The sequence below is a fragment of the Gavialis gangeticus genome, unplaced genomic scaffold (assembly GCF_001723915.1).
Source record: "Gavialis gangeticus isolate Ggan-Ray unplaced genomic scaffold, GavGan_comp1, whole genome shotgun sequence".
Taxonomy (NCBI): Eukaryota; Metazoa; Chordata; order Crocodylia; family Gavialidae; genus Gavialis; species Gavialis gangeticus.
This window is the reverse complement of record NW_017729031.1, coordinates 43,725,142-43,751,294: the sequence shown is the minus strand read 5'-3', so window position 1 is coordinate 43,751,294 and position 26,153 is coordinate 43,725,142. Positions and strand designations below refer to the sequence as shown.

General features: G+C 41.3%; 1 protein-coding gene across 2 annotated transcripts in view; it reads left to right on the top strand.

Moving 5' to 3' along the window:
• PLA2R1 (phospholipase A2 receptor 1) overlaps positions 1-22,581 on the top strand; it is a 108,889-nt gene extending 86,308 nt beyond the window's left edge. For both annotated transcript variants that reach the window (XM_019522691.1, XM_019522690.1), the window contains exons 20-30: positions 774-916; positions 2,504-2,621; positions 4,925-5,055; positions 5,663-5,804; positions 12,189-12,427; positions 13,302-13,470; positions 15,143-15,283; positions 16,117-16,233; positions 17,324-17,500; positions 21,892-21,921; positions 22,043-22,581. In XM_019522691.1, coding sequence (XP_019378236.1) covers positions 774-916; positions 2,504-2,621; positions 4,925-5,055; positions 5,663-5,804; positions 12,189-12,427; positions 13,302-13,470; positions 15,143-15,283; positions 16,117-16,233; positions 17,324-17,500; positions 21,892-21,921; positions 22,043-22,251 — 1,616 coding nt within the window. In that variant the 3' untranslated portion in view covers positions 22,252-22,581. The remainder of the gene's footprint in view (positions 1-773; positions 917-2,503; positions 2,622-4,924; positions 5,056-5,662; positions 5,805-12,188; positions 12,428-13,301; positions 13,471-15,142; positions 15,284-16,116; positions 16,234-17,323; positions 17,501-21,891; positions 21,922-22,042) is intronic.
• The last annotated feature ends 3,572 nt before the right edge of the window (positions 22,582-26,153 follow it).

The following is a 26,153-nucleotide window of genomic DNA, read 5'->3' as shown; positions in this document are numbered from 1 at the left end:
ACCAGCATTGGTGGAGTTCTGCTGGTTCATCCCTTGAACTTTCCTGAAATTTTGGAACTGATCATATTCAGCTTCTTAAAGTTTTTGTATTACATATAGATTTAAGCTGATCAAAGAATTTTGATAGAATGGTGTTCTATCACAGATCAATCAAGGTATTTAATAATGGCATCTTAATGTTAACAGTAGTTTATAGGACAGAGGTTTGTTTTGAAAATGTAATTTTGATTAGTTTAATGTTTATTAGTTTTGATTTATATAGAATATTTTATTTAATGCATATACATTCATCTACTATGACATACTAGTTTTATATAGTGCAAAAATGTATACATGCATACATATCAGTTCCTTGTTCACTGCTGAAAGTCAAATGTGGATATTTTCAACACTGACAGTAGTGCCCATTATAAGTTATATTTCTTGCTTTCTAAGGAAACAAATACCCATTTTGTCAATATGTTTCTGCATTACTGACAAATATTGTGTGTACATTTTAATTTCATATAAAATCAAAGCAACAAGAATTGGAAGACAGCTATCAAAGCAGAACATGGTGTCTGAAATTCAAATTTTTATTGTCATTTTGCAGGAGTGGTTTAATTGTCATTTGCAGGAATTTTTAAATTTTGGCTTTTGTTCAGCCAATAAATTATAGTAATATTAACAATGACATCTAAGAGAAAATAATTTTCTGTCCTCAAATCAGTGCCACACAGCAGTTTTTCTAATATGAATGTCTAACCAACATTTCTAAAAATTATTTTCCATAGGACTCTGGGGGTATGAAAACTGTACTGTATCTCTTCCTTGTATTTGTAAGCGTAAAACTATATGGAAAATAGAAAGAGAAATTCCAAAAGATCAGAACCAGCAAGGAACATGTCCCAAAGGTTGGATGCACTTTGGAACCAAGGTGAAATATATTTTTGTTGTTATTGAACTATATAAAAATATTACTGATCATTTAAAGATATAATTTTCCTCTTGTAAACAAGCCTTTTAGGCATACAAAGATAGGCTCTGCCCATGTAAGTGCTTATGCTTATCAATACACTTTACACAGTTTAATAATCCCATTAATTTAGAGGGAGCTTTATATTTGTTGAGCAAAAAGGAATATTTATACCCATGAAATTATTCACATGTATTTGTCTATCGGATTTGGGGTCTTAGCCTGTTCCAGACCTTCAGGCACAAAAAAGACATACACTAAGATGCCTTTTTAGAAATGTGATTTTAATACCAGACTGTATTTGATAATGCCCTGTATTTTTTTTTCTTTCACAAATTAGACCACCACATTCTTACCAATAAATTCCATTAAAGATAATAATAAACCTTATTGCATTTGCACTCTAGAGTTGCAAGGGAAATTTTTAATTATGTTTAGCTAAACCTATGCATTCCATAACATTAGCATAGACAAATGACTGGCTAGATTTCTCCAAAATATAGACTATATAGACTTCTGGGACAAATTTGGTCCTGGTCCTGATCAGTGGGCACAGCTACATGAGACACTGTCACCATAGCAATGAGCTATGGTGAGGTAGCTCATCGCTATGGCGACACAGTGTCGGCAGGCACAAACCAAGATGCCTATACTACATTGCCTAAGTGACAAGCTACATTGCCATAGCTCATTGCTATGTCAATATAGCCTCTAAAAATAACCGAGTGCCATGGGGACTGCACAGTACTGGCTCATACTGCACAGTTATTAAGTATTAGCAAGTACTGAGTGACTGTGCAATACCAATGTGCAGTCAGGGGCACATGTAGACGCACCCAGTAGTGACTGCAAATTAATTCCCAGAATGTAGAAGTGATGTGTTGCAGAGTTGAAAGTAAATGAGGGTTTGCTTTTCAGTGAATTAGTTCTATATGAATGCTTGCATCACAGTATTTGTGACTGAGCTTATTCTGATTCTCACTTGTGCTGATAGTTTTAGCAGAGATGTCTAGACACTGAAAGAGCATGTATGCCCCAATGTCCTTTCCCTCCTTAAATAATTGGTCCTCCTGCTTACAGTTTAAGCCAGTAATTCTCAACTAGGGTACCATGAGATCTTTCCTGGGGTGCTGTGGGATGCCATGCAATGTTAGCACTGTTAGGTGTGCAAACATGACACAAGATAAAATTAAAAATTTCAAATAATATATAGGATTAAAGATATTCTGCTCTATTGTGGTTTTTCTGAGTTCTTGCAACAGAAAAATTGCTGTGTCATTTTTCCGTAGTTTAAAATAAAAAAAATAGAGTGAAAGCTAAGAGCTGGCATTTTCCAGGCAATGGCTTGAGTCTAATATGGGGTGCCTCAAATCTAAAATGGTTGAGAACCACAGGCTTAGATAGGCAGTGGCCTGCTAGTGTTTCTTGTACTTATCATGTTCTTCTGATTACTAATAGAATATGTAGGGTTGTTGGTATGGTATTTCTAATGATCACCAAACTCATCTAAAATGTGAAAAATAAATATTTTCTATTTTTGGGGAATAGTGTTTTTTAATACAAATTCCAAAGGATCCAAGTCAGCTCAGAAGCTGGTATTCTGCCCAAGAATTCTGCAGTAAATCTGATGGCTCACTCGCTTCTATTGAAAATGAAATGGAACAAGGTACACTTTTGAAACTACTATAAAAACATCCAGTGTGAGATTGTATTTATTTGTGTTAAGATATAAAGTATAATCAGGAATAAGGAATATGTATATTCCTAGCCTTGCCTCTGCCACTCTCTCTGTGACTTTAAGAAATAAAAATGTAGGATTTTCTCAAATTTCCACAACCGTAACATGAAAATATTTCCTTGCCCACCACAAGATGTCTTTTGCAAATTAGATGTTTCAACAGCACTTCTTGCCAATATGCTGAAGTGATGAATAAATGAAAGTGTGAAAGATAGACGGATACATAATTAAAGTTTGGTTATAAAATTCTCACATTATGACTATAACATAATATCCCAACACCCATCTTATTAAAAATAATGGTGATAGATGGAAAAATACTATCATGGATACATACATGTAGTATTTCACATCTGATGTACATTATACTGGTTGCCTTTTCTTTGACTCCAGTGTGGACTGATCAGCAGAGGTGTAACTACGTTTTGCACCCTGGCCCAATGTTTCCCAAAGCCGGCATATTTACACCCCACTGTGGTAAAGTTGTGCACTTTTGCATCCCCCATTATACCTGTCATTGCTGCTGCTCCTACCACTGAGGTGCCTGTACTGCCATTTCCCCTCACCAACAACAATGGGCAGCAAGGAGTTTGGTGGCAAGAGAAATGGCAGTAGGGGTCTGCCCATCTCTGGCTACGACTGCTGCTACAGCAGCAATACAGTGTCTCTGCACCCAGCTGCTACTGCTGCCACCACCCTGGCACATATTCCCAAGGGGGGCCCCCATTTTGTGTAATATTTTAGTAGGTAGCTGGGGCTGATGCCTCACTCGCCTACCCCTAGTTATAATGCTCCTGATCAGTATATCACACTCCTATGTTTATAGCATGCTTGGTATATTCTGTTCATTCAAGTCCTGGAAATGTATTGTGTTTGTAGAGTTGCTTTGTTAGTCTAAAATCTAGCCTCCCAACTTTGCCTTAAGTAGTTTGTAACCGCTCCTTACACCACACCCAGGCCTTGCAGATATTATCAGATAATGGCCTTGATGGACACTTGGCCCCAATCTGATACCAGGCCACCTCAGGCCTTTACACCCTTGTTGGGACCCTATCTCCATCCCTCTTGTGCACTGAACTCCTCCTGGCCTCAGATCTGCCTCCCCGGGCACTGGGCCTCCTGGCCCTTATCCAAGCTAGGCTTCAGCCTTTCTTTCTCTCTCTCCAGACTTGGATCTTCCTCCTCCAGTCAGAGCCCTGAATCAAGGCCCCTAGCAGGGCTCTGAACACTGGCTCTCCAGTATGAGCTAAACCCCCAGGCACACCTCAGGCACACTGCCATGGCCTCCACTCACTCCCTTTTCAGCTCCTCCCAAACCACTGGTTAAAACTGTAACCCAGGAGTAAGCCTTCTTACAAACACAGCTAAACCACCCCTGGGTCCAAACATAAACAGTGGCTTCCTGCCTGCTTAACAAGGCTTCCTCTTACCCAGGCACCAGCATTCTGTTTGCCTTCTTCAAGCCAGCTCCAGTGCCAACAAGCAGAGCTCCTGTATTCCCCTTACTCTGAAGCTCTTGGCTCAGCAGCCTCCAGGGCCAGATTGCCCCTCCTGGCACAGGGCCTGTATCTGCATACCACCCTGGCCCTGCCTCCTGCTTGTCACATGCCTCCCTAAGGTGCTGCAGGTGTTTCCTGATTCAGCCTGCTGGCTCAGCCTCAGGGGGACTTAATGCTGTGGACTCTGCTGTGCTCCTATGCAAGGCTCTAGTCCATGCTGCTACCACAACACAGCTACAGTAGTTTGGTGGTAAGTGCTTACATCAGGCAGCTCCCCCCAGTACCTGGCAGCCCATAATAGGCAGCTTTCCCCACCTGAGGCTTTATCTCTTGCTCCTTTACCCTTCAAGTAACAGGAACCTTTGGCTCTGTTACACAGTGTAATTTTTAACTACAGTGGAGAAATACATTTTCTATGACACATGTTAGTGATCAAAAAACCCCCCAAAATGTTCCAAATCCTGTGATAATCTCTCCAAGACTTGCTAGATAATGGGCTTGAACATAACTCAGTGAAATCAGTCAATAACGTTGAACTTAAGAGTACATAGAAATTAAAAGCAATTAATGCCATTACTTTTAAATGGGAAAAATAATTATAAAATGGTACTGATTAGTAATCAAGATTTTCCTTTATTTTAATGACAGAACTATGACCACAAAGAGATTTCATATTCATCCAAATGGTATTCAGTAAATTGTTTAATATTTTATTCCTGTCTCCTTTTCCAGCTTTTATAACAATGAATCTGTTTGGACATAAGACTAATGTTTGGATAGGTCTGCAAGGTGATGATTATACAAAAATGGTGACTAAAAAATCTGAAGCGTACTCCAATTGGTCTCCAGTTGAAGTAATACATGTAAGTCTCAACATGGGTTTTGTGGACATGAGTAGTTGTTTATCTGTAAATAGAAATCACAATTTCCAAAACAATAGGGTCTCAGCCTACTCTCATTTTGTTCTCGTTATTGTTAACTGTAGGAATAGTTTCACCAACAAAAGTAAACATGGGTAAAATGCTGCTGTGTAAGCACAGTTATGTGATTTATTACTGCTCATGTATTGCCACTTACGTCTACAAAATTTGGGGACAAAGCCAGTTTTTTAAAACTCATCTCAAAAAACACCAGGAAAACAAAAATATCAATACATTTATTGTACTGCATATTGTTTTATGCTTAGGGGAATACATATTTTGCTTTATGCTTAGGGGAATACATATTTTGTTTAGGATTTTAGTTAATCCTGGTCTTACATTTTTTCACCTAAAGTAGCCAAATTTACTATATTATTTCAATTTTTAATTATTCTGGTATATATTGGAGTATTATTGCTCTGCCTAATGCATGTTCTTTTTCAACGAATGTCAACTAGTTAATATTCTGCATCCCTTCTCTAGTAAAGATTTTATTTTAATGTTGTTATAATTGAACAGTTTTTGTATAATTAAGTCATATCTTTTACAGGGCCATAATTTTAAGATATCTAATATCCAAGAAGATGAATTGTGTACTTTGGTATCAAATAACCCTAATTTTTATTTCACGGGAAAATGGTACTTAGACAGTTGTGAGAAAACTAATGGTTTTATCTGTCAGAAGCCTCAAGGTAAGAATTTGTTCCTGTTTCATTCTCCTCTTGCCCTTTCCTTTTTAATTAGCAACCTCACGTTGTGCAATGTTGTATAGAGTTGTATAAATCACAGAATGTGAATTACCTCTTATATAGTTTTACTTCAGCAGTCTAAAATCTAAAAAATATTGGCACTATATCAGGCAAATCGGCACAAGAACAATACCAAAAATACCTGCAGTTGTATAAATTAATTCTTCTTCCTTGTTTCTGGTCATACAGCCATTGAATCAGAGAGAGCAAAGTGTGGCTTATAACTTGGAGTAGCAGAATGAAATTAGAAATGACAGAATTTAGGCTAACCATGCCTAAGATCTTCTGAAAATGATATTGAGCATATGAGACTTTTAAACCTGGGTAAGATTTACACCAGGAAAAGTATTCTAGAGGTGAGAATCTAGAGAGAGAGACTGGACAATCTAAATAATTCATTCGTCTTTCTCGCTTTTATGATTTTGTTACCATCATGCTTGTTGGCCATAAAGCAGAAAGATATCATCATATTTACTTGCATACACATGTACCTTTACCCAAAAAAATCAGCCTTTCAAAATTGGTGTGTGGGTGTTAAAGCAGGGAAGCTGATTTTCTGTGAGCAACAGATGCATAAAGAGCTATAATTAATACTAGATTGTCCTTCTCTCCCAGCCGAAGAGGGAGGGACAAAGTGCATGTCACAGTTAATTTTAACCTGTTCATAGCTGCTACTAAATTAACAGTAGCCTATGACCCCTAATGTCCCTGCCTTAGAACTTGTACCAGTGAGCTCATCCTTGACTTGTGAGAGACAGTATAATTTCCTCCTCTTGAGAGGATAAGCCTCATGGTTTTATATGTATGTTACATGAATGCAAAATGTCCTTTTTACATGTGTGATTCAAAACCATATAGCAATTTTATGAACATAGTTATCAGATAATAAACTTTGGAATTTTAACCACTTCTGAGTCAAATAAGAGACCAGGAAGGACTCTTATACAAGGAGTGAGTAATGAGACCATCCCACTTTAAAGGGTGGTGAATGCTGTGAATGACATTAATAGTAGCATTGAAGGAGCCACTCCAGGTTGGGTTAGCATTATAAATCCAAATCTTACACTCAAGTCCAGATGGTTAGTGGCCAAAGATAAGATTGTGATACTTCATTTTACATCCTTTTAGGGACATGTAAAAATCACCATTGGGTTCCTGCAAAGACTGCTCAGGCCTCAATCTAAACTCTACACATGTTGCACTTCTAGAGCAAGTGAAAAAGGCTGTACACATTACACAGACAGTGCAATTAAATCATTACAAGTTTGTTGCTTTTACAGGCTAGCAGCAAATTACTAGTCCCAGATTAAGCAAAATACAGGAAATTGTGCTTCCATGTGATGTTTCTGAAGTTTTCATAGATTCATAGATTCATAGATTAAGGGTCGGAAGGGACCTAGTAGATCTTCTAGCCCGACCCCCCGCCAGGGCGGGAGAACAACAAAAACCCCAAAAAGAGAAATGGGACTCAAACGAGTCCAGCTAGGTGGGCATCCAGCCTCTTCTTAAAGACCCCCAGGGTAGGGGCCAGCACCACTTCCCTTGGAAGTTGGTTCCAGCTCCTAGCCGCCCTAACGGTGAAGTAGTTTTTGCGGATGTTCAATCTATACCTCCTCTCCAACAGCTTGTGCCCATTTCTCCTTGTTATGCCAGCGGGCGCTAGGGGAAACAGCGTCTCCCCCAAACCCCTCTGGTCCCCCCTAGTGAGTCTATAGACAGTCACCAGGTCCCCCCTTAGCCTTCTCTTGTGGAGGCTGAATAGGTTCAGGTCCCGCAGTCTCTCACTGTAGAGTCTGCCCTGTTGTCCCTGGATCATGCGGGTGGCCCTCCTCTGGACCCTCTCCATATTGTCCACATCCCTCTTGAACTGGGGCGCACAGAACTGGACACAATACTCCAGCTGTGGCCTGACCAGTGTCGCATAGAGGGGGAGGATCACCTCTTTGGCTCTACTCGAGATGCACCTGTGGATGCACGACAAGGTCCGGTTAGCCTTGCCAACCATGACCTCGCATTGTCGGCCCATGTTCATCTTGGAGTCAATAATGACTCCAAGATCCCTTTCTGCCTCCGTGCTCTCGAGTAAGGAGTTCCCCATTGTATAAGTGTGCTGCTGGTTCCTACTGCCCAAGTGCAGCACCCTGCACTTGTCCGTGTTAAAACGCATCCTGTTCCTGTTAGCCCACCCCTGTAACCTATCCAGATCCCTCTGCAATCTCTCGCTCCCTGCTAGCGTGCTCACCTCCCCCCAGATTTTGGTGTCATCAGCGAATTTAAACAGGTTACTTTCCACCCCTTCATCCAGATCGCTGATGAAGAAATTGAACAGCGCAGGCCCCAGGACCGAGCCCTGGGGGACTCCGCTACCCACCTCGCCCCAGGTCGAATATGACCCATCCACCACCACCCTCTGAGTGCGACCCCTCAGCCAATCTGCAGTCCATCTGACTGTGGAGGCATCGATGCCTCCACTTCACTAAGTGAAGTACTTAGTACCTACTCTGTGGCTCAGCTAACATACCTCTCTTGTTCAAGGCTATGTCTAAAGTAACCTCATTGTAAGCTAAATAAATGAATGAGTTTGAGTAGAGACATATGTTCCAAATGAATTAATAATGGGTACTGCACACATTCAGGGACTCATGAGGCTTTTCTAGCAGGGAACACTTCTAGCAGGTATTTTGTTATGAAGCAAAGCCATAGGCATTGCTGAAATAATACTGCTTGTGGAACAGAAAACAAAAAAAGCAATAGATTTGGTTTCCTACCAAATATTTATATTTTGATTCTTTGATTACAACACTGCCTTTTTAACTGGTTCACACAAGGTGCGTCTTCATGTGCTATTAATATGAAGCAATAAATTCTGGCACATATTATGCCAAAGTTTATTGCTCATGACTGCACTGTTTGAAGGTGTGCCCAGGATCACAGCACAGTAAGCCAGGCTGGAGCAGCCCTGGTTACCAGGGGATCTTGGGGGTCAGCCTGCCAGCCCAGAGCTGCTCCCACCCAGGTCAGCTTGCTGCAGAGGGACTGGCTAGGGCATGAGGGTGCTCCAGTGCAGGGCTCCAGTGCAAGGTACACAATGTAGCACCCTCATGCCCCAGCCAGCTGGGTCAGTGTCTATATGTGGTACATAAGAAACCCCACAGCAGGATAGTACTTATAGAGCGCGTATACACAAGATGCATTAATAGTCATTAGCCTAATTTAATGCATAATATGGGCATGCATCTACATGTGTAGGTCAGTGTTATAAATCCTTAATGTGCATTAAAATAGCAAAATTAGGCTAATCATGCCTAAATTTGATACCTGCAAATGCTAATGTGGAGCTAATTAGTTTACTGTGGAACTAATTAGTCTACTTTGCAGTAAATATCTCAGGAAGATATGCCCACAGGTTGCAAAGTCTTTGCCAAAAGCCCCACAAGTGAAAATAAGTTGCATTGCAGATGAGATGTCATATTAATATGGACTGCCTAGAGTTTCCCAGTGGTTGTTATCCAGGAGACTCATTGAAGGGTCCATTCGTTGTCTACTTCTTCCACTAACAAAAGCTTGTTCAGGTTTTTCCGGTCAGAAAAACAAGGATGCTGCCTATTTTCCCTAGCCAAAATCTGAAACTGCAATCCCTTGGCACTGCTGCCTGAGGCCTGGATTTCCTCCGTGTGCTTCCAAACTTGTACATCTGTGCTTCTCTATACAGTAACACTGTCCATAACTTGCTGATAAATTTCATGTGGGAGGCTGAAATGAACAGGTCAGCAGTGGGCCTTAGCCATGTTTTAAATGTCCCTGTTGGTGCTGCTGAAGCTAGGATTATGTCAGCATTTCAATATTAAGATCCATTGTCACTGCTTTTTTTGTTCTAACACGACTGTGCATGGGTCTGGAAATTAATACATAAAAGCTCAAGTCAGCTGAGGGGTAAAGATTTCTTTATCCAAATATTCAAGATATCTAGAAATGACTAAGTGGAAAATAAGCCATGAATTATAAAAAAATGCATTATTATTTTAAAACCCGTTTTAGTCTGTGTACTCTGAATCCATAAATAGCTTTGACTTAATACAGTAAATATGTTTTAGCAAAGCACTTGTTTCATTTTAGTGTTAGTGTTTAGAGAAACAAATTACTAATACAGACTGACGGGCTATTTTTGGACATACCATATCACACCAGTTCACCAGGAACCTGGCTTTCAAACAGCCAGTTCAGGGGGAGCCCAGGATCATGATGACACATAGAAGTGGCATAACTGGGATCTAATCTCTGATCCTAAACCCATGCATTCTGACCATGCAAGTGTGGCATGGCATGCGATTGTTGTCTCCCCCTGGACATACCATATCAAAATTCCATATACATTAGTGGAACTACCTAATTGCTGTCTCCTATGGTTAATGAACATAGCAACACCATAGAAGGCGTGTCTATACAATCTCCATAGAGAAAATGAGACTACTGCCAAGAAACAAGCCTCTAATTTGCTTCTGCTCCATCTGTGGCACTTGCCAAAAAACATTATTTAGTCCCTTTTTGGTATTTACTTATGAATGCTCTTGGAATCTCAGTCTCAGGTACACATGAGAGAAGTGGTGGGCAGAGATCATTTTTGATTCAACTTAACAGCCATAGGCCCCTGGCACACATTCATTTAATGGTGTAATGATTCTCTTCCCCTATTCCAACAATCGCACCTCCTGCCATGCCACACTTGCATGGTCAGAATGCATGGGTTTAGGATCAGAGATTAGATCCCAGTTATGCCACTTCTATGTGTCATCATGATCCTGGGCTCCCCCTGAACTGGCTGATTGAAAGCCAGGTTCCTGGTGAACTGGTGTGGTCTCGTGGCTGGGACTGACAATCATCTGATGGTTGGTTCCAGCCCCAGGACCTCGCTGAAGTCCCCAGATGGTTCCAGTGTAGTCCCATGTCTGGGATGCACAAGCAGCTTATTGTCAGTCTCAGCCCTGGGGTTGCACGGGAGCCAATTCAGGACTCCTTTGGGGTCCCACGGCCAGAACTGGCAACCAGCTGATTGTTGGTCTCAACCTTGGGACCACACCAGAGCCATCTGGAGACTCTGCTGCAGTTCCAGGGCTGAGGAAGCTGTCAACCAAGCCCCTCTATGCAACAGCATCAGGGGGACCCTTCTCCAAATTCACTTTAAAATGCAATGGAAGACAGCCATAGTATTTTTACATGTGTGAAACAATTCTGTGTCTGGTTTCACATTTTGTGGCACCATTAGTTGCCTGAACTTGTGACCAGGTTACTATTTAAGATGTGACTAAACTGTTAATCACATCTTAAGTGTGACAGCTGCTAGGGGCCATAGAGACTTAAGTCTTCACCCACAGAAGAATTTCAGTGTTAGGAGTGCCATGTAAGCTTCCCTGCTACACTGCCTGTCAATGTCAAGTCCCTACAGTTAAAATATGACACTCAGAACATAAAATTTACATAACATCACTAAGCTCATGGCACCGTATATAGAACTGTGTATACGGCACATTACAGCTACCTACAGAAGGACTGAGGTTCAGTGGTTGTAGAAGTTTGGAACACGCTGAGGTCCTGTTTGAATTCTTGCCAACCTCTATAGATTGAGTCAGTGGAAAATCTTCAGTATGTTCCTCTCTGTAGAGCAGCAGTGCTCAACCATTTTGGCCAGTGGGCCAGATTGGTTTGTGGGCCATATCTAGCTGGTGGTCCCGATCCAGTGCCCAGGACAGGTTGTAGCAGGGCCCCATCCAGCCATGAGGGGCCCAGCCTTGATCCACTTGCAAGGGGTAGGGAGCATGGCCCAGCTGTGGAGTGAAGGAGGTGTAGTCAAGCCCCAATCCAGCTGTGGTGGGGGAGAGGGTGTAACCTGGCTCCAACCTACCACATGTGGCTTGGGGTTTGGGAATTTGGCAGGGGGCAAGGTGGCAGTGCCACTGCTCCCCTGCAGCCAAATTTCCCAACCTGTGAGGAGCCTCACAGGTCAGACACCATGGTCCTGCAGGCTGCATTTGACCTGTAGGCCACAATTTGAGCATCCCTGCTGTAAAGTAATAAATCCATTTATTTTGTATATCTTTTCAGCCCCTAACCTTATCAGAATTTCAAACTGAGTACCTCTTGCTGTAGTGTTTCTTTTTTTTAAATGTTTGTTACAATGGTGTGATAACCTCTAGACACCATGATACCAGCAGGCTTTGAATGTCTATATTGTTTTCACAGGAAACTTCTCAGCTTTGAGAACTGGTAAGTTATTTAACTGTTGTCTGCTAAAGGAAAATATCTGATGGTGTTTTGTTCTACCTAACACAGATAAATCCAGACGTTCTATAAATGGATCTGAGATGTATCCAGTACCTGGCACTTTAGAATATGGAAACAAAACATACATACTAATATATGAGAATTTGACTTGGTATGATGCTTTAAAATCTTGCACGGCAAAAGGAGCTGAATTGGTCAGCATTACAGATCATTATCACCAAGCCTTCCTCAGTGTCGTTATAAACCGACTAGGTTATCCCCACTGGATTGGACTATTTACCTCAGATGTAAGTATGAATTCTTTGCATATGGATATGAGACTGTACATGAGTTTTTGACATTTACTAGTAAAACTTATTAAACTGTGACAAAAAAAATGCTTAGCATTTGTTTGACATGATTGAATTTGTAAACAAAGATGAGCTTATATGAACAATCCAATCTAAATATCCCTATGCTTTGGGAAAGTTTGGATCTAAAATGGAATTCCACTATTCAGCTTAGGCTCATCTCTTTGCAACACAGCATACAAGTTTCATTAAAGTCAGTTGCTGGAAGCCTGGTATCAGCACTGCCTGATGGGATGCTGCAATCATACTGCAGGTCAAACACTGACAGGACGGAAAAGAGAGCTAAAAAACGCTCAGAGAAAAAAGCTTTTTTGTGGCGAGTGGCTTCAGCTTCATTCTTTAATACAGGGGTACCCCACCCCCTACCTGCAGGCCAAATCCACCCCTCAGTGCCACATCATTCAGCCTGTGGGGCTCCCCATGAGTCTGAAAATTTGGCAGATGGCACAGGGGAGCATCACAGGGCCCTATCTGGCATGTGGTGCTGGCTAGAGGCAGCTAGGGGCCTGATCTTGGTGCACAGAGCCTGATCTGGCTCATGGACCAGTCCCACCCCACTCATCTGGACAACAAAGCCAGAAGATGGAGTACCCCTGCTTTAGCACTTTTATGTGGTGCATAATTTTATTTGGAGTAACGGCTCAATTGATAAGTTAGGATTTCTGATGAGTACATAGCAGGGAACTTTTGGTAACTTTGGCTAGGACCCTGGCTTGGAGGAGGAAAATCAGAGGTAGCAAACCTTGGGAAAATAAAAGATCTCTTATGTAACAGGACCACACAGAGAAATAATCCTATTTTTTTTCTGCAGAGTGGACTTAACTTTAAATGGTCAGATGGTACTAAGTCTTTGTTTTCCTTCTGGCGAGAGGAGGAGTCCCAGTCTTTTGGCAGCTGTGTTTTTGTTGATATTAATGGGCACTGGGAAAGTGCTAACTGTGAAAGACGTCTACAAGGAGCTATTTGTCATGTGCCAAATAGTAAGTCAATATTATGTTTTATATCAAATTGTTGTAGCTACAAATTTACATTTACACATTGGAAGTATTTGAAATGAAGTTGTCTGGCTTAGGTTTGACTGGTAATTATATAATAAATTAATTAATATACACCTAGAGATATCTATTAAACTTTTCCTTTATTGCATCACCCCTATCTGAAATATTTTAAAATAATAAAATACTGGCTCTTTGGATTCAGGGGAGAGTGAAAAGAGTACATCTCTGCCAGGAATTAAAGAGGCTTGCTTGTTAGATTTCTTGGATTGAGCATGAAGTATAATATATTTTACAAAGACTCTAGAGAGGATGACTTAACAACTTTAGTCATCCATTTGAAATGACTAGACCCCTGCCTAGGTTTCTGGGAAGCAAACTACAGGTTCAAATTTGTATATGGATAACCTTCATCTGAAGTAAATACGTTGAGTTCTCTGTAGTTTGCTGTGTGCTTTTGAGCAAAAATGAAAAGTTAAAGTCCCCAAGTTGTTTGGTCAGAAAAAGAACACAGCTTTTTTTTAATGAGAAAGAAAGCATTTGCTTCTCTTCCCCCAAAATTATGTGTTGTCCCTAAAGGTGGTATGATGCACCTAAACCTCACATAAATCCAGAATGTAGGATTTAAATGGTATACAGGGCCTTCTGCAATCACTCTGAACTGAGGTAAACTTTAGTCCTGCAAATAGTTACTGCTAGGTTTAATTCTGATTTATGAGCAGGGGTCTCATTTCTTCAGTGAAACTATTTGATACTTTTTCTGCAGTATGAGGCCTGGAAATCATAAATGTATCTAGATTTAGGGAAAACTGCTTTGGAATCCTTCAACACAAAAAGTATTTATTAAAGGGATTTTTTGTAATAGACGTTCCAGTTTTCTAATTGTTTATTCAGTTATAAAAATATATCTGGTATGTGGCTGGGAGCCCAGATCAGCTGACAGGGCTCCCAGCCATGGGAGCTTGCTACTTGCCAGTACAGGGGGAGCCCAGGATCATGATCCTGAGCTCTCCCTGCACTGGCAGTAAGGCGCAATGGGATTTGATGTTTGTTCCCACAGTCATGCCTCCTACTATGCATGTGTAGCATGGCAGGAAGCATGACTGTGGGGACAGTACACCAGATCCTATCGTGCCTTTACTTACATTTCTGCCAGGGGCCTATGTTGAGATCTATGGTCCATTAAAAAAATAAATACTGATCCCTTTGCTCACTTTTGGACAAGAGAGGCCTGCTCAGGTTTAAAATAAAGGGCAATTGGATCAGTGTCCTAAGCACTGTGTCCCTTGTGGATAGGGTTCTAAGGCTTTCTCCCCTTCTGAGTCCTTCTTCACAAAGTTAACACAATACTAACCAAGTTAAATTGGCTTGTGTGTCCACACTTCCTTGCATGGCTTAGTTCAATTTAGCTTACTCCCAGAAAATAAATAAATAGTTAAACAATAGTTGTAAACTGAGGATTTATACAACTCTTTTAGAATTCTATTTAGTGAATCAAGGGTTTGGATTATACAGTGTATAACAGTGAAATATTTACTTGCTTACATGCATGTCAATGTTATGAAATTATTAGTAGTGTTATTCAGAAATGATTTGGTGGATATTTAACAATAGAATTAATAAACACTATTTAATCTACACTATTTTTGTTTTATAGAAAAGAAAATAATTGAACACAAAGGCCTTTGTTCAGAAAAAACTGTCCCCTGGTTAAAATTTAAAAACAATTGCTATAGCTTTTCCACGGTTTTCAAGAGTACAAGTTTTGATACAGCTTATGAATCCTGTAAAAAGCAAGGTAATTTGTAATTTGTTTTTCTCTAACTATACAATTTAACATAATCTTCTTCCTAAATGGCAAGAGTGGATTATCTGAGATGAAGTAATAAGAGATGCCCTTTCCATGTTATTTTTAAAAATATTGTCATATTCCATTGTTTTTTCTTCAAATTGTAATAAAAATCATGTGATTTCAGGTATAAAGCAGAAAAAGGATTTCAGATTTACATGTTATTGTGAATTTAAAAGTCATTTACTATAACTATACTTACAAATCGTTGGCAGTCCCTCACAGTCGAGAATGATTGTCTTGCATCTTTGTCTTATCTGGGCATCCAATGATGGCTGCTAGGCGTATCTGGGATCTACAGACTCTACTGTAGCTCAGACATGTGTTTCCATATGGGGTGGGTGGCACTGGATTCTTGATTTGATCTGCAACGCACTGTTTCTGCCACTCCTGCATCACAGATGTAAACAGATAATATTAAAGTTTTGTAGTTCAGTATGAAATATATGCAGTATTTCTTATCTTTTGCAGTAAAACTACAAAAAGGAAAAATGTTGCTTCCATATAGTGTGCAAAAGCAAAACAAATATCTTGTATAAAAATATGGGCTGGCATTTTGAGAGGGGCTTAAAGAAGTTAGCTGTTCCTCTTCTCCCAAATTGCAAGACATGTTAAGCAACCAATTCCCTAAGGCTCATTTGAGATAGTTTACTTGTAGGATTATGGATGCAGGAGGAGGAGGTTATTTCCCAGTCTAGCTAGGAGATTAGCATTCAAAAAATGTGCCTTGTGTTCTGAAAATGGTCACGAGTGAAGGAACTTGATGTGTGTTTCATCTACAGGATCAAACCTTTTAACTATTAAAGATGAAGAAGAAAATGCCTTTCTTCTAGAGGAACTGCACACTTACGGTTCTTCTGTCCAAATGATTTGGTTAAACATTCTCTTTGTAAAAGACAGTAAGTGACTGGGAAAGAAAATGGCATATATTAATATAGAAATGTAATTATGTTTCTTAGTTTAGCGCTGATAACTGCTGAGCAGAGCATTCTTAGTATTGTAAACAATGTCAATTTAAGATGAGGCATATATAACTACATTGCTTTATAGCTGTAACTTTTAAATATACAATGATTATGCATGCTTATACATACATATTTTTTAAATTTTTTTCTTAAGAAGCAATCAAAGTATCCAGTGTAAGGGAAAATCTAATATATGCTTTTAAATATCCTTTCTGTAGTGTTGGAGTGATGTTGTAGCTGTGATGGTCCAAGAAATATGCGAGAGGCAAGAATTTCTGTGGGTGATATCTTTTATTAGACCAACTACATAATTTGGATAGGCAATACCAATCTCATAAGGCACTCTGGATGCTAGGTTTGAATACTAAGTGACAATTAGATGTAGGAGAGCTTTATCTGTGGATGTTATTGCCATAATCTTAATCTGTTTATGGAGTCAAAAGCTCCCTTGAGATCTACGAAGGCCACATGCAAATAATTTTGTCTTTTAACATATTTAGATTAATAAAATGAAATAGTACAACAGCACCATGCAGTTCTCCATGCGGGGATAACCTGCTCTAAAACCCGTCTGCTCTTCTCCCCATTTATTTTCAGAGATCCATGTCTGAAGATGAAAAAGTAAATGTCTCTCAAGTATTTTGGCAGGAATATACATAAGACTAATGGAGCGAAAAGAAGTAGGGCTTGAAGGTACCTCCAGGGGTCATTTAGTTCAACCCCTTGCCTTAGGCAGGATCATCCCTATCCAAACCAAAATCAAAAGCTTGTCAAAATCTATCTAGATCAAAATTCTATCCCAGCCATGCAGTTGGTCCAGTAAAAGATATCAATCACAAAAATCCTGCCCTTCCTTTTTGAGTTAGAATGTAAACTCTTGGTCTAATAGACACAACTGTTGAAGTTCCTTAAGTAAAAATATATTTTACAGGCACGAGTCTTACTGAACTTAAATTCTTGTTTCAAAATCAGTGCATTTTTAGATTACATAGAGCTAACAGTGATTGATTGTTTTTGCCCTTAGATGACACGGTTGAATGGTTTGATGGTTCTCCCCTAAATTATTCAAACTGGGGCATCAGGGAGCCTGAACTGAGTCATCTCAAAGGGAATTTTTGCATTGCTTTGAGGACCAGAGATGGAGTATGGCAGTTATCTTCCTGCAAAGAGAATAAGGGATTTGTATGTAAAATGGATACAGGTATGTGTTTATTTAGAAGAAATCCTTATACCATTTTAATATGCACCTTCTTTACTCTTTACTTCACTTAGCCTTCATTTCAACAGTGTTCAGTTAATGGCCTTGCACCCTCAGTGCCATTGTAAGTTTCCTCATATTTTTCCAGTCCTGTTCAGAAACAGGCTCAGCACCATGAAGCCTGTAGCCAGAAGCCTCCTTGATCTTTGGCACCTATAAATAAAAAGGGTATTTATTTATTTTTAAGCTGATTTTCTGTTCCCTTTTATTAGTCAAGAGAACTTTAAAAAAATAAAGAAATGAAGCAGCCCACAATAGAAGTTTCAGTTATATTACTCTATTTTTTCCTAAAGATTTTGGATTACTTTGCAGAAGACCAAATGCTAATCAAGATTTGCCTATCAGAATCCACAAAATCTTTAATCCTGGTCATGTTATTTTGAGCAGCCTATTTGGTCCCTTACTCCAAGGATATCTGGCTCAACAGCATGAGAGAGGACCTGGTATGATGGCCTAAGCAGAACATGTTCTGAGTTTATCCCTGAATCTCATCCTGATGATAGTCAAATCACGTAACCTTTTTGGCTTCATCTTCCCATTAGAAAATATGCATATATAATACTTTCCAGAGATGCACTGCCATTTAGCTTGTAAAATGCTACTCTGTAAGTATTAAAATTCACCAGAGCTTGCACACAACCTTCCAACAGCTTGCTTGAAGAATTATGCTTTGAAACACTTTATAATGTTTAACACTTTGCATAGATTCTGCTTTTCACTTTTACAGTAAGAGACTTCCTTTCCCCTTTTTAAATTGAATGAATAGATGCAACCTAAGTGATTTCTCAGTGAACCTTTCCCCGTATCACTTTAGATGTCATGCATAACATTACTATATGATCATGAGGAGCTGCAGTTTGTACTGAAAATACTGAAGAACTGAAAAAAATATTTTATAGACCTTCCAAAATGCTAAAATTAGGGCCAGATACAGACATTGCACATAAACTGGTGTAAGTGCCTGAAAACTGGTCTAAACCCATAACAGTACAGAAGTTCAGTACACGTAGAACAGTTTAAAAATGGCAGAACCAAGTCTAAGATAGACCTGGATGGAAATAGTATCAGACTTTTAAGTAATGTAGCTTAGACAGGTCTATTGAACTTATGTATCAGATCCCCTCCTAACTCAAGTTAGGTTGTAGTCCACTAACATCGCAGGCACCATTGCGGTCCTCGTCTTCCTCCCCCCACAGAGTTCCACTGGAACTCGGCTGCATTTGGCTGCTCCTAGCTGTCAGCCACAGGTGGGGAAGGGGGCAAGGGGAAGGAGCACCTGTAGCTCAGGAGGTTTCTATCTTTATGCAGTGTCCCTAGTTGGGGAGGTGTGTTCTGCAGAAAGAAGGATTGGGCCCTTCAGAGCTCTGGCAAACTGCAAGTGGTGCCAGCAGTCACCCGGTGTAATTGCAGAATTCAGTTGAGGCTGAGGGAAGGGCTCCTGTACTGCTCCCTGGGGCTGTGTCAGCTCATGCAGGACTGGAGCCAGGCACAGGCAGGAGGTGTGGTTCTGGCTGTTGGCAAGAGGGGGCCCAGGCTTGGCCTGAGCCAGGACAGCTGGAGGGGAGGGGTATAGGGGGGTCTTCCCCCACCCTACTGCTCGGCCCAGCTGGCCAGCACAGCTCCTCTCCCCAGCCCCGCCCCCCCCCGGCTGTCAGAGGCGGTGGTGGGGCAGGGGAAGTGGAAATCCCCTGTTGCACAGACTCAGCTCCCCCGGACCCAAGCTAGCACAAGTAGGGAGGGGGTCAACATTGTGGGAGCTTCCCCTCTTCCCCACCTGGCCCTCTCCCCAGCCCTTCCACCCCATAAGGTATCCAGCTGTCAGCAGCTGATAGCTGACCATTGATGGGAGTTGGGGCTGGGGAGAAGGGCCGCACTGGCCAATCAGCTGTGGCTGGCTGCTCAGCTGGGCTTAACATTCTCAGCATGTTGCAAGGTGTACAGGAGTGCCCACAACCTGTTGGCCTTGGCCAAGGCAGGCAGCCTTTGTGCCCCCCACCCTCACCCACACACACACACCAAAAGGTAAATGTGCATTTTGTTTGTTCCCGACCTAAGGCACTTAGAGTAAGGCTTGAAACTTTAGTCTACTTCCACTTCAGGCTTTTTGAATGTCTGTACTTAGCCTCAAAGTGGCCCAAATCAGGCCTACTCAGTTCTTTTTATGCAGTTGCTCTGAGTGAACATTTCTTTTTTAAATGTGAGTAAATGTTACCTTTTTTGGCATCTCCAAGGATTAATGAGAAGATTTTTGTGGGAGAAAGGGTATATTTTATGATAATTTTTAAAGAATGTCACCCCCCTGCCAAAAAGAAAGGAAGAGAAAATGTGTCTCAACTTTAATTTCATAAAATATATTTCAAGAAAAGCTGTAAGCTCCTCTGCTAAGAGTTTTACAAAGGAAATAACTTGCCTACAAGGCAAATATATATATTAGAAATACAAAATCTATGTACAGCTACACCTTTTGTATTGATCCATGGCAGGAAGTTTTTCCCTAGTGTTTATGCATAGACTTTTTTGGCATTCCACACTGTAGTATGTCTCTCAAAAATTAAGATTTACCCACACAAATCCTCTAAGGCGGGGACTGGCAACCTTTTGCTTCTGTGAGCCACAAATCTCCACCCCTTGGAGAGCTCAGGCTACCTGACCCCTCTGCAGTTAGGTTAACTTCCAGCATGAGAGAGCAACAGGGAGGGCTATGGAGAAAGGCACAGCTGTATGCTGCCCGATGTCACATACTCAGTTAGATCTTCCAGCCCAGATCTGGCCTGTGGGCTATGGTTGCCTAAGATTTGGAAATGTTCTGTTTCCCATTTCATAGAGAGGGAATCTAAACCACTGAGGGTGTATGCAAACGAGATGCTTTACTGCTCAGTAGATCAGTTTACTGTGCAGTAAGTGCACATCTACACATGCACATGCTTATTGCACAGTAAACTGTTCTAATCGTGAGTAAATGTGCTACCTGCAAATGCAATTAGCAAATTTATTTCCGATTAGTTACTGCTCAGTAGCGCTCGTGAAGAAGCATGACCAGGAGCAAATGTAACTGCGGACCTGGTGCTGGGAGATAAGGGTCTCCCAGATGCGAATCGGAGGTTGGGAGCTCCCTGCTGGCAGGAGCTGGAGAGCCTGTTCGCCACCAAGCTCCACGATCAGAGCTGAGCAAAGAAAGTGCTCTCCAGCCTGTTCCCCACCCAGCTCCGTGATCTCAGAGCTGGGTGGGGAACAGGTGCAGATCTAGCTTCACCCAATTCTGCAGTTATGGAGCTTGGCAAGGAACAGACTTTCCAGCCCGTGCCCCACAGTCAGTGCCCTGATCGAGCAATTGAGGCATGGGGCTTGGAAAGAGCTGCAGGAGTGGGGCAGCTAGCAGCGAGCCCATGGCTGGGGATTCTCTGCCCAGTGGGGGCTTATTGCTAGGTGCCCCACCAGTGGATCGGGGTGAGGGGCTGGGCCCTTCCCCTCCCCTGCAGCTGTTTTCAAGTCCCCTGTCCCCATTTGGGGAGCCAGGGCCAGGAGCTCCCTGCTGCCAGGGCAGGGGGACATTGTCCTCGCCTGGGCTTTGGTGGCAGAGCCCAGCCCAGCAGCAGGCAGCCCTGCAGGGGTAGGGTGCAGTGTCCCAGCCCCCACCAGAAGATGGTTGTCTCCTGGCCGCATGCTCCCTGCCAGCCCCTAGCCTATCACCTAGGGGAGTCTAGAGCTCCATCTGGCTGCTACAGGGGACCAGTGTGAGGCTGGCAGGGGCAGGAGCAGATTGCTGCCATGAGCAGCAAATCTGCTCTGGAGTCCCTGCATGTGTAGATGCCTTCCCGGGCATGTTTACTCGCAAGTAAACTGCTCCCAGATCAAATGCATGTATAGACACACCCTGAGATATTAAGTAACTTGTGCAAAATCACCCGGGAATAGGATCCTGGCCCTTTAACCCTCTTCCTACTATTTGAATAGAACAGGCAAAAATTGCAAGAGATGGTCAGCCTTACCCAGTAAATTACCAATGCCACTTCCATTGAAACCCATGGCAAAGTACCAGTTATCGTAGTAAAAGCAGATCACACCCCAAGTAAACATTTCTGAATTTGAGCTTTTCACAATGTTTACCTCACATACAGTTCAATAAATTCAGGAGTTTAAAATGAGATGATCATCCACATTCATCTGTAATTGGTGTAAACTTGCTGATATCAATAAAGTTTAAACAAGGGATGGCCATTTTTGTTAGCGACAAGTATGTACTCCCCTGAGAAACAATTTTGCAATGAAGTATATACATTAGCTTTCATTAATTCTCTGAATAATATTCATACTAACTCTGGATTCTGTTTCAGATGTTGATGAAACAGAGCAAACTGTGAAACGTAAGTTGCACCATGTGATACTTTATTGTATTTAAACATGTTCTGGGCTTTGTGGTTTGTCTGTTTATTTGGTTTGGTTTGTTTCATTGTTGTAGAACTTTCCTTTTTTTTTTCCTTTCAGCATCATACCGTGGAACTGTAGCTCTCGTCGTAATAATGATACTGGTGATGGTGGCTGCTGTTCTATTTGTATTGTACAAAAAGAAAAATAGTCTCTTCAGTAGAATATTGTGGGCCAGAAATGCCTATTATTTCCAAAATATATCGGAAGGTCCTACTTTGGAAGAAAGCATCCTCATTTCTGATCTTGAGAAAAATAATGATTATTAATTGTTCCAGAAGGAACATATCAATTGAACTGAATGCTGATGATACAAAGGAGCTCTACAGTTTAGTTCATTTTATGAACTGGTTGCCACTGAGGACCAGATCACCCTCTCCATCTTTTTTGCAAGGGACAAGCTAAAGAGTGGAAAATTCCCACTTAAATTGCCAACAGCAGTCAAAAGGAGGGGAGCTGGAGCCAAAACAGCAACATGTTACCCTTTTTCTGCCCCCATGGAAGCTTCTTGTTGTGAATTCTGTGCAGAACTTCTGCAAATGGGACAAGAATGGGACAGAGGCTGTGAAACCTCAGAACATCCACTCTATGCAAATTCATCCCATCAGCATTGACTCTGGTGGGAGGGTTGTGCCTGACTGCTGGAAACCCGCTTGGATGGTGGATTTGTTTAGTCAAAGCAGGTTTTTTAAAAGGTAGACTACCCTAGTTCATAGCTCAGAAGTCATCATTCTCTGTGATGGTGCAAAAAATAAAATGTTTGCTGCCACATCTTTTTACAGATTTCAAGTATAAAGTGTTCAATACTGTCCTGATTAAAGTCAGTAGTGAATTTGCCATTAGCATCAGTGGCACAGGACCAGGCCTGGCCTGGCCTGTTCTAATTTGATTTTGACTCAATACAGCGGTGTTAAGAAAATAGTTCTAAGAATATCAGGGACTGCAGCCGCTATGGGGAAAAAAATCTAAAAAATCGTAACAACACCACAGATTACAGGACATCAGAAACTGCTGCAGGAGTCAATGCTGCATAAACCCTCTGGCTCAAAGGCAGCAAAGGTTTTTATTTCCCTGAACTTTATATTTTCAATAGTTTTTTTTTATTTCCGTTTACACAAGAAGTAGACTCTGTCCATAGTTTATATTAAATTCTTGCCCTGAATTCAGGAACCCTAAAACATTCTGATATTATAAAAGCCTAAGTCTGTCTGTCTGTCTGTCTGTCCATAATGCTTTATTCGCACTCTGATTGGCTGTCTCAGCGTGCCCTACACAGACAGAGACAGGCTGTGCCCCACTGCCACCATGAACACCACTGTGGTCATGGGCCCTGGCCCCGGCCCAAAGCAGCGGGGGGAGGCGAGGAGAGGCCCTGGCCCCAGCCCGAAGTGACAGGGGGAGGCAGGGAATGGGCCAGGTCCCAGCCCTGGCCCAAAGCGGTGGGGGGAGAGGGGAACATCCCTGGCCCAAGGTGGGGTGGGGGTAAGGGACGCAGGCCTCTGTCCCCCTCCCCCCCCCATCATTCTTGACGGGCAATTGGCTAGTAATCACATAATTGCCAGAATAGCTAGATCATTGCTAACACCGGAGTCCCCTGTATGGATTTCATACATGTGGAGAAGGGTAGCCATTCTAGATTTGCTTTGTTGTCTGGTTTGTGTAAGTATCTTTGCCAGATTCCAACCAAATCAGAAAGTACTTTGTAGTTTCAAAAATAAATTTAACAGGAAAAAGTAGAGATGTCAGAATTGACCAATTCAGTTTATTTTTCCTACCTCACTGCAATAAAATTAAAAGTTAAGATTTACAATGGTTACTTTGACATTTTAAAGATGACAGAATAACTGGAGTTGCTTGCAGTGTCCTGTTAAGGACAAAACTGTGAGGTGGCATACCATCAAAAAATGGCTACTTTCTTTGATTGCATATTTAGTCAATATCTATATGAAGAAAACTATTATAATCAGTGTTGCTAAAGCTCTAATAACAAGTTGCTTTGCTTCTCTTTTACATAAGGAATTACTTTTACACTCTTGAGACCATGTCCTCAAAAGTTAAGTAAGATATGTAGCAAATATATATTTGTGTCTCAAAGGTAATTGTTGTCTCTACCCAAATGGTAAATTAACAATTTAATAGACTGTCACGTGGAACTAAAGTTCTTCACTTCCCTTGTTCATGGTAAAGTACTAACAGAGTGGTCTTCCAATCAGAAAAAATGTATTAAAAAATGACTTGAGGCTACATGTTTTCTCACAAAATTTCATTGGGAAGATGTGCTGTAGCCTGGTGGTGCATCCCTGGTTTGGGATGCAGAATACCTGAGGTCAAGTTCCTGTTTTTCCTCAGTGAGAGTGATTTGGAATGAAAATCTGCTCTGCTTCATATAGAGCAGGGCTTGAACCTAGATCTTTACATCCCAAACCAAGACCTTACCTACCAGGAACTAGATGGAACAAAACTAAATTTTCAAACCTCGTTGATTGCCACAAAAGTAAATGGTTGTCTTTTGGTCAGCTCTAGTCATGTTAGTGTGTGTGAATGCACCAAATGAGATGCAGTCAAAGGGGGTGTCCAGACGTGCGTGGACATTTGGTTTCCCGGGGACAACTAGCAGTGGCACACCTTGCACTGCAGCAACTTGTCCCCAGGGAAGGCCTGTGCCACACGTGCTTTGGCATGCAGCAGATTGCCCTGGGTTGGGTAGGGGAGGCTGCAGCCAGCACTGGACTGGCCCCATGAGCCTTACCTGTGGTCCTGGGGGCCTCCCAAGGCTGCAGCCATAGCAATTCTGCCTCACAGAGCCTGGCTGGCAGCAGAGTGCAGCTCCAAGTGGCCTGGCTCCGCTTTTCAGCAGCACGCGCTGCCCAGCGCAGCACACATTTGGGTAGTACGCCCTTGCAGTGCAGAGAACACTGGACTGTGTGGTATGTGCCACATACCACACAACTGCGCTCGTCTGGACATGCCCAAAGTACGTCAAATACCTACCTCCACCTTTGTAAATAACTCTTCGTTTTTGAAAAATGTGAAAATCAATAAAAATGCTCGTATCGGCCCTTCTGCAAGTGCCAAAACATGAAGATGCGTGTGTGACAATCAAGCTGACAGACAAGCTCAGCTGGAACTTGCTTTATAGTATATATATGCAGAAAAGGATTACTTTGTTTTGAAATCATACTTGAATGTATCCGCGCAACCCAAATTTTTTAGCAGTTGTATTTAAAAAACATTAGAAATTGAGCACAGTTAGGTTTTGGCACTCTTACCATACACTATTTGTGCCTGTTTACAGTTTATAGCATTTACAGAGATAAAAAGATTAGTCAAAGTGGTTACGGAGAACACTGGCCCTAATTTCATTTAACTGTCACTTTCATTAGTTTCTGTGGAAGTAACTATTCCAGATACTTACCTAGATGAAATGTTAATTAAATATTTGCACATTTTATTAATCATTTTTGATTCTCTTCATTAGTCCTCAGCAGTGTTTACAAAGTTGGACCTTAGTCCAAAAAGATTTGAGTGATCAATGCTACGTTTGTGTGTAGTCCCATGTGTTGGCAGATTGGGAATTTAGAATACAGCAGTCACATCTTTACCTGGTATAAATTGCTATGGCTCCACTGAGGACAGTTTTCCAATCTGAACTGACCTTTAAAGCCTAACTCATGTAAGTAATCCTGCTGTAACCTTGTTGAAGTTTGTGGGACTAACTACACAAGTAAATATTTGCAGATACGAAGCTAGAATTTCAGCTGACATAACTTCTCAGTGAAGCTACGATAAGTTACAGGATGTGTTGTAAATTTTATTTGAGATCCCCTAAAATCCTTCCTATTCAGATATCCATTGGAGGAATCTGAACCCAGCCATCTAACTCAAGCAACACTTCCAGGACACACTAATTGTCCTTGGGTTAAACAAGCTTTGAAGAAACGGCATTTACTAGTCTGGAGAGTTGATGTCAAGTTAACAGGATATACCTCAAAATTGCATATTTTTCTTAGAGGTGTTTTTTGCCAAACTTGCCTAAGTATTTGTAACTTTCAAACAGATTGCATATGTTTTTATAATATTTCTTTGTAATGGACATTTTCATATAAACATGCTAATTCAAAATTGCACGTGTTGACTGCATATTGACTTTAATGTGAATAACCTCAAAATA